Here is a 12,489-nt window from a genome sequence, read left to right as displayed (position 1 = left end):
ACCCCTCGCTCGGCCCCGCCCGCTGATCACCTGCTGCGCCTTACGGGTTTCTTTTCCTTCGGGGGATGGGGGTCTTTTGACAGTTTCCAATCCACTTGAGACCTAGGTTACGAAATCGGAATTGAAACTGGCCCAAGATCTGTCTTTCTGGTCTAGGCCATTGGTGCTTGGGCCATTTGACATGGCTGGGCCTCACACTAGCTGGCTTGTTTTGGCTTAAGCCCTGTGTTTGATTGCCGGATCATTATCACAAAATGATGTTGTTCGGCCGGCGGTTTAATGATGCCAGGCGATCATCATCGTCGCGACGTCTTGGGTCGCAGCTCGATCAATTTTAATTGCTCTAACCCTCTTTAAGGGCCCGTCATAAATTAATTTAAAGCGTTTTGCCAGCGAGCCAGCAAGCCAGCGCGCAAACAAACGAATGGACGTGAAATCGAAAGTGAGTTTGCTTTCAATTTCGTTAGCAGTCAGTGGAGTGCGCACATGCGCAGCAATTGCGTCCACTTCGTATCTCTAAATGTGTCTGTATCTGCATCTGTATCTGTATCTGCCCCCTGACTAAGGTCACTCGATCGGTTGTCGTTCGCTCGCCCGCTCGTCGGGTGACTAAAAAAGACACACGCTAATTAATTGTTCTAGAAGCGACACACAAAAAACGTATCGCCTGCAGCCGCGAGATGGAAGACCTTTGGCGCTGAGCTGGTGTCTGGTAGTGTGTGGGGCCTCTGTTTGCTTTTTGGAGCCGCAAGGTTAGCCATAAATAGCCCTGGGAGCGAGACTCCCGAATGGATGATTGGAGCATTGACACTAGCCAAGGGAGGTGGATATTTTTAGGGAACCACACGCTGAACTTCTATGTTTTGGGGGTGGGGGGAGGTAACTCCCAGTGGGCCTCGAAGATGCGATCTAGGGTCGCGTGTGTGCTTTGTGTGCGGACAACGATGATCAATGGAACCAATAAACAACGAACAGAAATACAGAAAACAACGGCGACAACAAACAGCAAACAGCAAACAACAAAACGCCCAACACTCATGCCGGAAATTGTAGAACGTGTTTATGCCACAATTTCAAGTTGTTAAGCCACGCACAGAGACAGACAGACAAAATGCGTCAGACGACGGCGTCGGCAACAACAGCAACATGCGACATTCGTGCCAAAATACAGATACAGATACAGATACAGATACAGATGCGAAGATACAAAGGCACTTCGGCTGTATCGGTGGCCAGCAACAACCGTTCTTCTCGCGAGAAGAAGAGCTCAGTCTCCCGATTCTTCCTCCTGCTTCTTCTGCGGCAGGCTAGACTGCTCCTAGCAGCGATCTGTAGAAAGCGAAACCACTCACGGAGGCACTGGTAAAAAGCTTGGAATGTTGGAACTCAAGGGTTGTGCTAAAAATTCCATTCAAGCGATGTTTGCATCTACCTTGTTCTATTCCGCCACAGATCGTCCCTATAATTCCCAACTGGTTCTGGCCTTTTGCTGCCAGCGATTGTATCTTTTCTAGGAAAGCTGCCAGCCTGAGTATCCCCAAACCGTTCCCGAAAGACCTAGTTATTTCGACCAGTGCACACACGCTCACGCACATCGTAGAACCCAGCCGAACTGGAGTGAACCGCACCATGAAGTCGAGCTCCGACTGGAGCCGAGTGCTCCATTCATAAGTTCTCCATTCAGATTTGGCTCGCCAGCGCTTCGTCTGCAGATCACGTGCCCGCTATCAAAACAGATCGGATCGGGCGGTAAGGGAGGTACGGCACGGTGTGGTAGGGTACGCCGAGGTGGGGAGTGGGGCAACCGTGTGTGCACTGTACACAGAGTGGGGAGCAGTTGATTGAACCGATTCGTAACAACGTGGCCAGACTCACGATCGAATTGAGTTGTTTATGGAGGTGGCACGTTGACATCAACGCCCCGAAGTCGCCCCATCAGCTCCCACTCCTTTTGGCAGGTCCACCAAGACAAAGTCCAAGTCCGACTCGGGGCTGGGATTCGTTTTCCTGGTCGTCCGATGCATAAATTGGAGTGATCCATCGCCGTGTGCGTGTCGCATATCAATTATGCCCTCCAGCGGCAGCGGAGTTCCTCAGTGCCGAAGACAGTGCGTTTCGCAACCGCTAGGCCCACTCACTGGCAGTTCAGGTTTCTCCTCAGCGTGCTGATTAATAGTTAGTGTATTAATCTAATTAAAAGCTAACATGTAACATTGGCCCATACAATGGGCTGCTTTGCACAGTCCTCCATTACGCGAACGCCAGGGGATTTTCGCATCAAGGGATCCGCACAGTGCTCCCCCGCTATGTGCTCCAGTTGTTCGCCGTGGCCTGGTTCCTGCTGAGAGTGCCGTGTCTTGACCTCGTTACCAGGTGATCTCAGGTGAGCTCAGGCCATCTCGGATTCGCAGGCTGGGCCGATGGCGATGAGCTGGCTGCCAGCAATCAGGCCGTAAATGGCTAATTAACAACAACGCATAACTCTCACCTGGCCAAGGAGCTCGGCACGCTGGTAAATGGCAGTACCACGGCAGATGGTAATGGTAATGGAAATGGAGACGGAGCGCTGGAGGTCTCTGCTAGACGAGACAATTGCCAATTATGCTCAGGTCCAGATCCAGTTCAAGTTCCACGTCGAGTTCTAGTTACGGAGGCTCGCTCTTGCTCTTGGTCTTGGACCCGACTTGGCTCCGACTTGGCTCCGACTTGGTTTCCATTTCAAAGTCCCAGCCACTTTTATTCTTGGCCCCTCGTTGTTCTGTTGCTGCTGCACACACTGTCACTGGATATGCGGCAGCTGTGTCACACCTCTTGGCCACCAACTTTGTCGCTTGGCCAATGTCAGTTGTCATTAGATAGCCGTCTCCATCGTGACCATAGCCTCCGGAATGGACGGCTCCCACAAGGCAGCCGATCGTAACGCTGGGTTCCGGCAGGTCCCCCTAATAATCCGCTGGGGATCCCCAAGATCCCCAAGCCAGGTTCCTAAAGTGACTTTCCACAGCGAATATAGCAGTGTGTCAAGGGGGACGTGCTTTCATGAGGTATTCGGGTCCGAAGTAGATTTGCATTCCAGTTATAATCGGGTTAGTTACGTCATAGGTAGTAAATTAAACTTATTGCTTGAGCACACATAGTTTCGGTAGAACGAGAAGAAGCAGTACCAAGTGCCTTATGCAAATAGGTCTACTAATCGGTAATACTTTGTGTCTAGTGTGTATCTAGACAAGGCTAGAGTGTTAACGACTTTGCTGTCTAACTTCGCCAGCTCTTAATAATAGGTCATGGTAATAGATGAAACCACGGCTCTTAAAAGCAAAAGTATCCTTGGGTATTTAAGATTTCTGGTTTAATAGCTTCCCAGAAGAATCCTTGTGGTCAGGACACATGATTAGCCATTTGTCACTATCCGAAATGTTCGCATGCCGATTGATTCGCCTTTAGGCCCATCGGCCGGGTCCAATCTTTCCGAGAAATGGGGGAAGGGTTCGAGGATCTGCAAAGTCGGATCCATAAATCTTGTTTGCATATACTCGCAGAAATTGCAGACCCGAGCGACTCGATTTCTGCATAAATACTGCGAAGAATCGCCCTTTTCGGAGGGTTCTCAGAAGACGCTTCTCCCGCACCCCCTCTCCCTCCGCGCCCCACCACAGGGCGAGTGAGATGGCGACGGCATTAAGCCCGATTAGGCCGGGCCGAAAAGAAAGGCAGCAGTGGGGCACTCGAAAAAGAGTGGGGAAAAAACTCATAAGTGATGGCGGGGCGACCAAAAGAAAACAAAAGTAAACCCGGCACAAGTTCAAGGTCAAGAGCGGAGAAGAGCCGCGGAGAGAGTGCGGGAGAGAGCGGAAAGCTGCGCTTCAGGTCTGCCCCACACACGCACACTGGCGCACTCGAGCGAAAGGTGAAACTGCGAGCGAGGGAGAAGGCAGGAGGGTGGGGCGGCGGCGGGAGCGAGAGGCAGCGAGCTGCAGCAGCAAGAACTTCGCAGCATCAATACAAGCACACAGGCAACAATACAACAAGTACTGTAGATCTTGGCTAAGTCGAACTTTGGGTTGTGCCGAATATTTTGTAAGAATTTGTATGTGTTTCCGAAGATGTTCCATACAATAAATCAAAAACGCCTTCTAAAAATATATTTTAAATAAAATAAAAAAAATATAAATAAATCAATTTTAAATGGTATATACTAGTAATTGTAGTATATATATATATTTAATTTGTTTGTTAATTATTTTTATCAGCCTCCTTAAATTAAACTATAAAATAACAAGGAGGCTTCTTTCCCATCATCGAATTTCCGCATCCAAAGTGTTGTACTATTATCTTCCTACTATTATTGAGTGCACCTACCGAAGCTTCACTGTGCCAGGGCACAGAGGCAGGTAAAACAGCAGCCGGAACGCAACAACAAAGGCGAGGCGACTCGAAGCCATGGCTAATGAAAGTCAGACAGTGGGCGGGGCAGAGCTGAAAAGCATTAGAAGTGGCGGGGCAGAAAAACGCTTGCAGTCGCCGCCTTTGTCCCCTTCTTGCCACCGTCCCTCGCCTTGGCCAAAAGCCCACCTTAACGCACTGAAGTGCTACCGCCATTACGTCATTGAGCGTGGAGTAAGCACATATATTTGCACATTCTAGACCACGATCCAGCGCCGGGTGCCCGTGCCATGTGGTGTCTGGGTCTGAGATAGTGCAAAAACCTTTCTAGTTTGCTCAATGTAATCCCCACACCGACTCATGGATCAACTGATAAGGTTTGTCAACACCCTACTATGCTATAAACTCGATTCCGTCGGTGAGTATTGAAGCGGTAAGGGAATTTCGTCGAAAAAAAGGGCCAAAGAAAAAATAGAACCTTCGCCAAAACTCTGAAATTCATTTTTACCCCTAAAACAATTAGTATTTTTGACTAAACAAAAAAAGTAATGGTCCAAAAACGGAATGTCATACCTTGTTAAACTCGTAATTAAATTTCCAATCAAATTTTCACACCTAAAAATTTTATTTTTGACCCATTTTCGCAAAAATAGACGATGCTACCCCTTGCCAAAAAATCGAAAATTTGAAAAAATTAAAAGTTTGTAGAATCTGCCAGAAAATGACTGCGTTTAATTGTCTGGCTTGGTAGCTGACCAAAACAGTGCGTCTTGTAGGTTTCGGACCATTTTTGACCAAGTTATACCAGAAAAGGTGAAAGAAAAAAATCGAATTTTCGTCAAAAAACTAAGATTCTTTTTTTCCACCAAAAAATAATCAGTATTTTGGGCGAAACAAGAAAAGTAATGGTCCAAAAACGGAATGTCATACCTTGTTAAACTCGTAATTAAATTTCCAATCAAGTGGCGTTCACACCTAAAAAATTTTATTTTTGACCCACTTTCGCAAAAAAAGGCGATGCCTTGCAAAAAAATTGAAAATTTGAAAAAATTTTAAGTTTTGAGAATCAGCCAGAAAATGACTGCGAACAATTGTCAAGCGTTAGCAGTCCAAAACGGGGCGTCCAGAAGGTTTTCTAAAGCCCCAAAATCCCATATACTGGCGTATAACAGGTACATATACGCCGTATTATATTTATTTTATAATTTTATATTTATAAAACTAAAAATAATGAAGTGGGGACCCAAAATATTAGAATCCAAAGGAGTTTTCACGCCTCTTTTTCAGCTCATATACGTGCGCAATGGGTGTTATTATATTTATTTTACAAAGCACTTACAGTGTTAATAATTTGATAAAATTAATCAGGGGTGTCCTTTGGCGTAGGTCATTGCTTCGGTCTGCAAAGTCGAGCACCGCACTACTCCCCCTGGCTGTTGCTATCCCCCTCTGCGTTCCTCCAGCTCTCTCTCGCTCGCTCTTGAGGCAACCCACACTGCGCAGCTGCGACTGCGCAAATGACTTTGAGTTCGCGTCCGCAGCTCGGAGCTGAGCTATTGTGGTTGTTCTTGTTACTGCTGTCATTTAAAGTCTAATCAAAACATTTGAAGTTACTTAAGAAACCTACGCAGCTTGAGTTGCGTTTCTTGTTTCGAATTCGAATTCTTAACTTGTCGCAGCTTTGTCTTAGCTTGTTTTCTTTTTGTGATATTTTTTCTCGTTCTTTCTTACACAGACGGAGGCAAAGTATATTGTAAATTAAGTTTCTGCGACATTTCTACAAAAAGCGGCCACTCAGCGACAAGTTTTTGTTGTTGCTGCCGCTGATTTGCAGTTCTTTAGTTTCTGTATTGTGTTTTCTTGCCCTTTCAAATGATATAGCGGCTCTAGAAGGTTAACACATGTGTGAGTGGAAGTTTGATCTACTTAAGGCCAGACGAGAAAAAAACGAAAAAAAGACTTCTTTGTGCTGCGGAGCTCAATTATTTGCTTCGGGTGAGTCAGTTTGGTGAACTTTAATTTTGGCCCGATGCCAGTGAATTTCCTTACTCGCTCGCTGCTACCCTCCCACTCTCGTAATCCCCTCATAGTGCTCAGCTAGTCCAAGGTCGTCGTCCTCCCACACACGCCACCCACTCTACACTCCAATAAAGTCGTCAGGCGGCGACATCACCGTCAGTCCGCAACACCATCTGACTAATATATAAGTTTCTATATGGGCACAAAATATACAGTGGTTCTGGAATGTTAAATATACCACTATAAAATAATCAAGTGCATATTATTGCAAACTTATGTTTATTTCCACTCAACGTGTCGGTTAAGTAAGGTGGCGCCCAACGTGGGGCTTTTACGGTCTCATAAACAAACCTCAATAAATTACTACTATGGCAATGAGTTGTTGGTTCACAAATAAATAAATAAAATAAAAAATGCACTAAAGTTATTTATGAATTCATTATAAAATGGAAACCAAAAATTCGTTTTTACATATGTCCACGATGACCAAATTAATAACATATCCGAGGTCCATGTTCAATTCCTATGAAATATGTAATTTTTTAAGTCGTAACGTGTTAGGTTTTGATGTTCACATGCAATAAATCACCTGGTGCTTAGTTTTCTTTATTTCTACCTATTAATTATTAAATAATTAATGCAAAGTCGACGGTGTTCGAATTTCAGAGGTTCGGCCATAAGAAATGGTGTCTTTTATCCAAATGCAAACCACTGTCATACATTCAACCTACTTCGTGCTAGAACTTTTAGCATACTATATTTTTTGACTCTTAACTACAAAATGGCGGCGCCGGTTCTCCTTTTGTCTGGCGTCTATTGATTTAGCCGTAAATGACGAAACGGAAAAGCACGGGGACAAAGCGTCGAAAAGGAAACTCCGGCAAGTGCATTTGGCCGAATGAGCGGGGAAATGCGATGCGGAAAATGAGCAGGGATAGCGGGGATAGCAGGGATAGCAGGGATAGTGTGCTGACGGTTATGGCAACGCCGCCTGATGGCTGATGATGAGACATTGTGCATATGCATGGGATGGAGGTGGAATCGGAATGCAATGGTGCCCGTCGGCGGGGTGGGTGATGACAATGCACCAACAGACAAAGGAGCCAAAAGGGAACGGGCCGCCACAAAAGGAGCTAAGCATTCCTCTGCGGGTACGAGTGTTATGCAAAGGAGGGGAAAATATATTGGGAGGGCCCAACTCCACTCGAGGGCCGTGTGTTACCATTGTTGCTGGCCCTCAATGGCTGAAAATGGATAGATAATAACTTGTGAAAATAACTTTTGCACTTGAACGAGATTTCAAATGTTGTTGTTGAATGGGGAGCACTCGACGGAGACGGAGACAGCGACTGCATCCATTACACACATGTCGGCACTGTCAAAATCATGGTCCATGGTCCATGGTCCATGGTCCATGGTCCACATTCGACACTGAAAAATCTGACAGATGCGAGTGCATCAAGTTCGGATGGCTCCGAGAGCGTCGGGGACGGCGGTGTCGAAAGATGGAGCTGCTTGGAAGCGATACGGAGTGGGAGTGGGAGTGGGAGTGTGAGCACTGCACTCCCATTGGATGCTGCGGCATGAAACGAAGTCGTTTCGATTGTCGCTTCAAGTGTCATTGAACGTTTGGGTGGCATAAACGGAAAATATGGGGAAAGAGTTGTGCAGCAGAATCCTCCGGGACTGCACTGCAAAATATATGGGGGAACTCTGCAAAATAGATAGCTTTAACTTGCAGGTATAGGCATAACTTGCATATAAGCATAGGGTATTTGGGGTTCCAATAGAGGGTCAACACCCTATATATTCCTAAGCCCTTTCTAGTGCCTTAATCAAGCCGATACTGCGGGCATGAAAAGCAAAGTAACTCTTGGCTACGCAGATACATGATATCTTGTTTCGCTTACACTTGAAATCCCCGAGTGTCTGGTATTACTTTCCTATTGGGTCCAATGTACATCGATGCTTGTGTACCACCCCCCCCAATATTTTTTATAGTATTGTGAAACTCTGTCCCATGACCCAACTACAAGTACAAACTCTATCTCTTTTGCGATGTTTGTAATTGTTAATTGAAAAAGTCAACAGCAGCAAAAAAGATTGAATTGGTTACTTTTATAACATATTTTCCATACTCACTGTTGCTGTTGCTGCTATCACACTTCACACTCTCGATCACTTTTACTGTCATTCGGCAATTCACACTTTACTGTTGTGAAAAGTGGGTGAAAACCTGGGGAAATTACAAAGCGTGGAAAAGTTGTTAGGGGGAAATTGATTAGTTCACTTGTTGTTCAACTGTTGGTTTAAGGGACAGCAAAATAATAATATATGACCTGGAATTTAATAACTCATGATTCATTAGTTCGATCACTCTTATCAAGTTACGAAATAAACAACTAAACAATCTATGTAGTGCGATTTTAAAATAGCCACCCATAAATCGAGCAAAAGCAAATGATGCCACAACAATTAAGTCAAGACAACTCGAAAGATAACAAGTTTATAGATGATTACTGACTCTTTACCTAACTATACTCGAGGAGTGCCCTAAAGATAGAAGTTGTTTTACGGTAGACAAGGTCGTATTGCAGACTTGCAGCCATGTCTGATAAAGACTTTGAGGTCTGGGAATGGGAACTTCGGTAAGATAAGGGAAAAGACAGCAGAGAAGCACTTCAAGACAATGCAGTAGACGACGGGAAATGCGGGAGGGCTTCAACGACAACTTCGAATGTGGAAATCAGCAGTGGCCAAAATAAAAAAACTGAAAAGGCAGAAACGGAGAGGCACACATTCAATTACCGGACTTGGCGTTGGGAGGAGATTGGATCGCTTTGGATGGGAATGGGACAGGCCTTATATGCGCATCGACGCCGACGACGCATCCTATGCAAAATGTGTGTGTTGTGTATACATTTCGCTGTGTTTGGACGCGGATTTTTAATTAAATTCACTTTCAAAAATACCGCTAATCATTCGAACAAAAGGCCAGCGAGCATTTGCATATTCGTTTGTCTCGAGAGCTTGCGACTTTTTGATTTTTTCTCCTTCCCCGCCACTTTTTCAGTCATTCTGCAGCAGCAGGGGGCGTGGCCTGCGAGTAGATTGATCGATCTAGGCAAAAAATAGATTTTCGCAAGTGCGAAAGTGAAATCCGAGTCCGGGGATGAGGTGCGGATTTGCCCGAAAAAAGCCAACCAACCCAAAGCGAACCCCCGAGGTTTGCCAACTCCGGCGGCTATGATTTCTTTGGCTTGACCCATCAATGGCCAGCAAATTAGCCAACACACATGGGTCGCAGTACTTGTCCGCCTGCGAATGCGACTCCGCACTCCCAGCAGCGATCCGATTCCGAATCCGCCTGGTCACTTTGAGAAAACAGAAGAGAAACACACGCAAGTGGCCAAATCGGTGCGCCTTAATTAAGACCAGGGGCGGTTGCGTAAGCTCTTAATACAGCTCCGGGGACCAGCGGATCCCAAAGCCAGGCGAATTAAACACACAAAACATTTAAAATACACGCGCCGAAACCGAGTATCGAGAAACCGAACGTGGAATGCCAATGCGAATGGGATTCGATTTCTTCGAGCTTTGTTCCGCCTCCCCACCCCTTGGTTTCTTTGATCATTACCCATCGATCGGCCCCAGAGATTTCGACCTGGCCCTATTATTACAACACGGTGTGGCAAAGGTGTGGATATGATTCTGCATTCGCAAAAGAATTTCTGTCATATTTCGTGCGCATATCTTTCAGAGAGAGTGGGCCTGAGTTCCCCTCATGCTATTCTGATGTTTTCAGATTTGAACAACTCATTGTCTCTTGTGATATATGTCTTTACCACTTATGATATTTTAGACTTTATTATAAAATAATATACTCCATTTCTCGTTTCCTTTGGACATCCTTGTGTACTGATGTGGTTCTGCATTCTTCTAAGAATTTGTAACTCCTACTCCAGATTTCAGGAATCACTGTTATTATATGTGATCTCCTCCTATTGTTTTACACTCCGAAAACCCTTGCCTTTCATAGCCATATTTATAGATTGCATTTAATACCCCGCAAGGCTTCGCCCTGTCCTGAAGTCGCGCCAACAAAGGCTTAATCCCGTCCGAGGATTAATGAGGGGCGGAGGCTCAAAGAGCAACCTGTTCTGGTGGCCCAAGGTCGCATCCTGTTGCGGCATCCTTATGCAACGATAACCCGATAAACGCTCTCGATAAGCCATAAGTTTTACGACCGACCTCGGCAGGCTGCTGCAGTACTTGCTGGCCGGTGGATCCCCCTCTCGCAACATAGTTCACAGTTCAATTGGACTCACCGCTAATTGCCCACTAAAAAGGCGACCTGTTAACGAGCTGGGGGTAAAAATGATACGAGGCAAGGGGGCACTTGGGTGTGAGGTGCCATTAACCCGGCGCCCAATACCAACTTTGTTTTCCAGCTGCTGCCGCTGCTGCTTGTCTGGGCCTTTTTCAAGTCACCGACTTTTATGTTTTATTTATTGATTTTATTTGTATAACTTTGCAGCCAGCGGCGGTGGTTGCCGTTGCCGCTGTCGCTGCGGTTTTCAGTGCCATAATTATGTAGCTGCAGTGGCACAATCATAAATTTACGCCGTTTTGGTGCAACAATTTTTACGATTTATTATCCACTTGCCGGCTATCTGATTGCATACCATCAATCAACGGGCTTTTCCGCCAAAACAGTTGGGCAAATTCTTTTGTTTCCTACCAGACAAGTTGCTGAAATGCTAACCTATATGCTTTTTCCTCTTTTTCAGCTTAATATCGAACCGAACCGAAACCCTAATCCGAACCAGACGCGATGCACTGCAGCCAAAAGCGTAACGAAACCACGACGGCCCATCTTTGCTAAGATCTGAAGAATAATAAGAAAAAAAAAAACAAAAAACAAATAAACAAATAAAAAATATTGAAATCGAAAGCTAAGGCAGAGGAGCTGTGACTTGAGTTCCAGAAAGATTGAAATAAGAACCCAACGCGATGGCCATGTTGGAGGCGAGGCCGTACCGGCCATTTAAGTCCAGCGAGGAGTACCTGGAGGCCATGAAGGAGGATCTGGCCGAATGGCTCAGCACACTCTATCCGGAGCTGAGCATCAATGCCGAGAACTTCATGGATCGCCTAGACACAGGCGTGGCATTGTGCAAGGTAAGTCCCTCCCCGTAAATCGTGTGGGAAACTCACACATTTTCCCGACATCCAACACCCAGCCATACATCCACACATCCCGACACTCGGCAAGTGCTAAGAGCTCGACAGATTTCCATTTCATCTCTTATGCCTCGGCTAAAAAGCTTCTTACCTGGCCAACGGCACTCCAGGCGGGAAAAGCCTGGGAAATCCAGGTCACCGGGGGTTCATTGAGCCAGCTTATTTGCTCAGCCGAAAGCATTTTGTGAACAGTTCATAACTTAAATGAAGCCCAGTGAAAGCCAGGGGGCAGGGCTAATGAGGGTGGAGGAACAAAGGATTCCCTGATATAAAGACACCAAGTATAAAATCCCTAAATTAACCTAAAAGCATGACCATTCAGCTAAGTTGGAAAAGGCTTATCATTTTATTCAAATAATCTGAATTTGCCTAAGGGTTGTGTGAAACCTGGCAAAATATATAATTTTAACCGTAATATTTTATCATCTATCTCTCTATCAAATACTCGTTATTGGCCTAGGGTCTTTATTTGATTATAACCTTTTAAAGGATATTGATACTTATATTTATTTTCACTTTTTCAAAACTTTAAAATCGTATTTTACAGTGGAGCGTTAGAGTGGGCGTGCCCTCAAATCCCAGCTTTCTAGCTTTTAGTTTCCGAGATCTCTGCGTTCATACGGACGGACAGACAGACAGACATACGGACAGAGTCGGAAACGCTTCCTTCTACCTGTTACATACTTTCCGACGAATCTATATTTTTAAGCAATCAAGTCTAGTTAATTGAGCTAAAAACATATTCCAAGCTCGGTATCAGGTGGGCTGTGGAGCCCCAACGTCAGTAGCTGTACGGGACCCCAATGTTTCCCAGTCAGTTCAAATAGGTTTGAACACCGAACA

General features: G+C 45.5%; 1 protein-coding gene across 3 annotated transcripts in view; it reads left to right on the top strand.

Annotated features, from left to right (window-relative positions):
* Positions 1 to 12,489, top strand: part of LOC108023421 (GAS2-like protein pickled eggs) — a 57,952-nt gene that overhangs the window by 17,393 nt on the left and 28,070 nt on the right. For all 3 annotated transcript variants that reach the window (XM_017092906.3, XM_044093014.2, XM_050888774.1), the window contains one exon: positions 11,193 to 11,583. In XM_017092906.3, the coding sequence (XP_016948395.1) occupies positions 11,416 to 11,583 (168 nt within the window). In that variant the 5' untranslated portion in view covers positions 11,193 to 11,415. The remainder of the gene's footprint in view (positions 1 to 11,192; positions 11,584 to 12,489) is intronic.

This window comes from Drosophila biarmipes, chromosome X (assembly GCF_025231255.1).
Source record: "Drosophila biarmipes strain raj3 chromosome X, RU_DBia_V1.1, whole genome shotgun sequence".
Classification (NCBI taxonomy): Eukaryota; Metazoa; Arthropoda; class Insecta; order Diptera; family Drosophilidae; genus Drosophila; species Drosophila biarmipes.
Note: the sequence above shows the minus strand (reverse complement) of the source record. Positions and strands in the feature narration are given on the sequence as shown.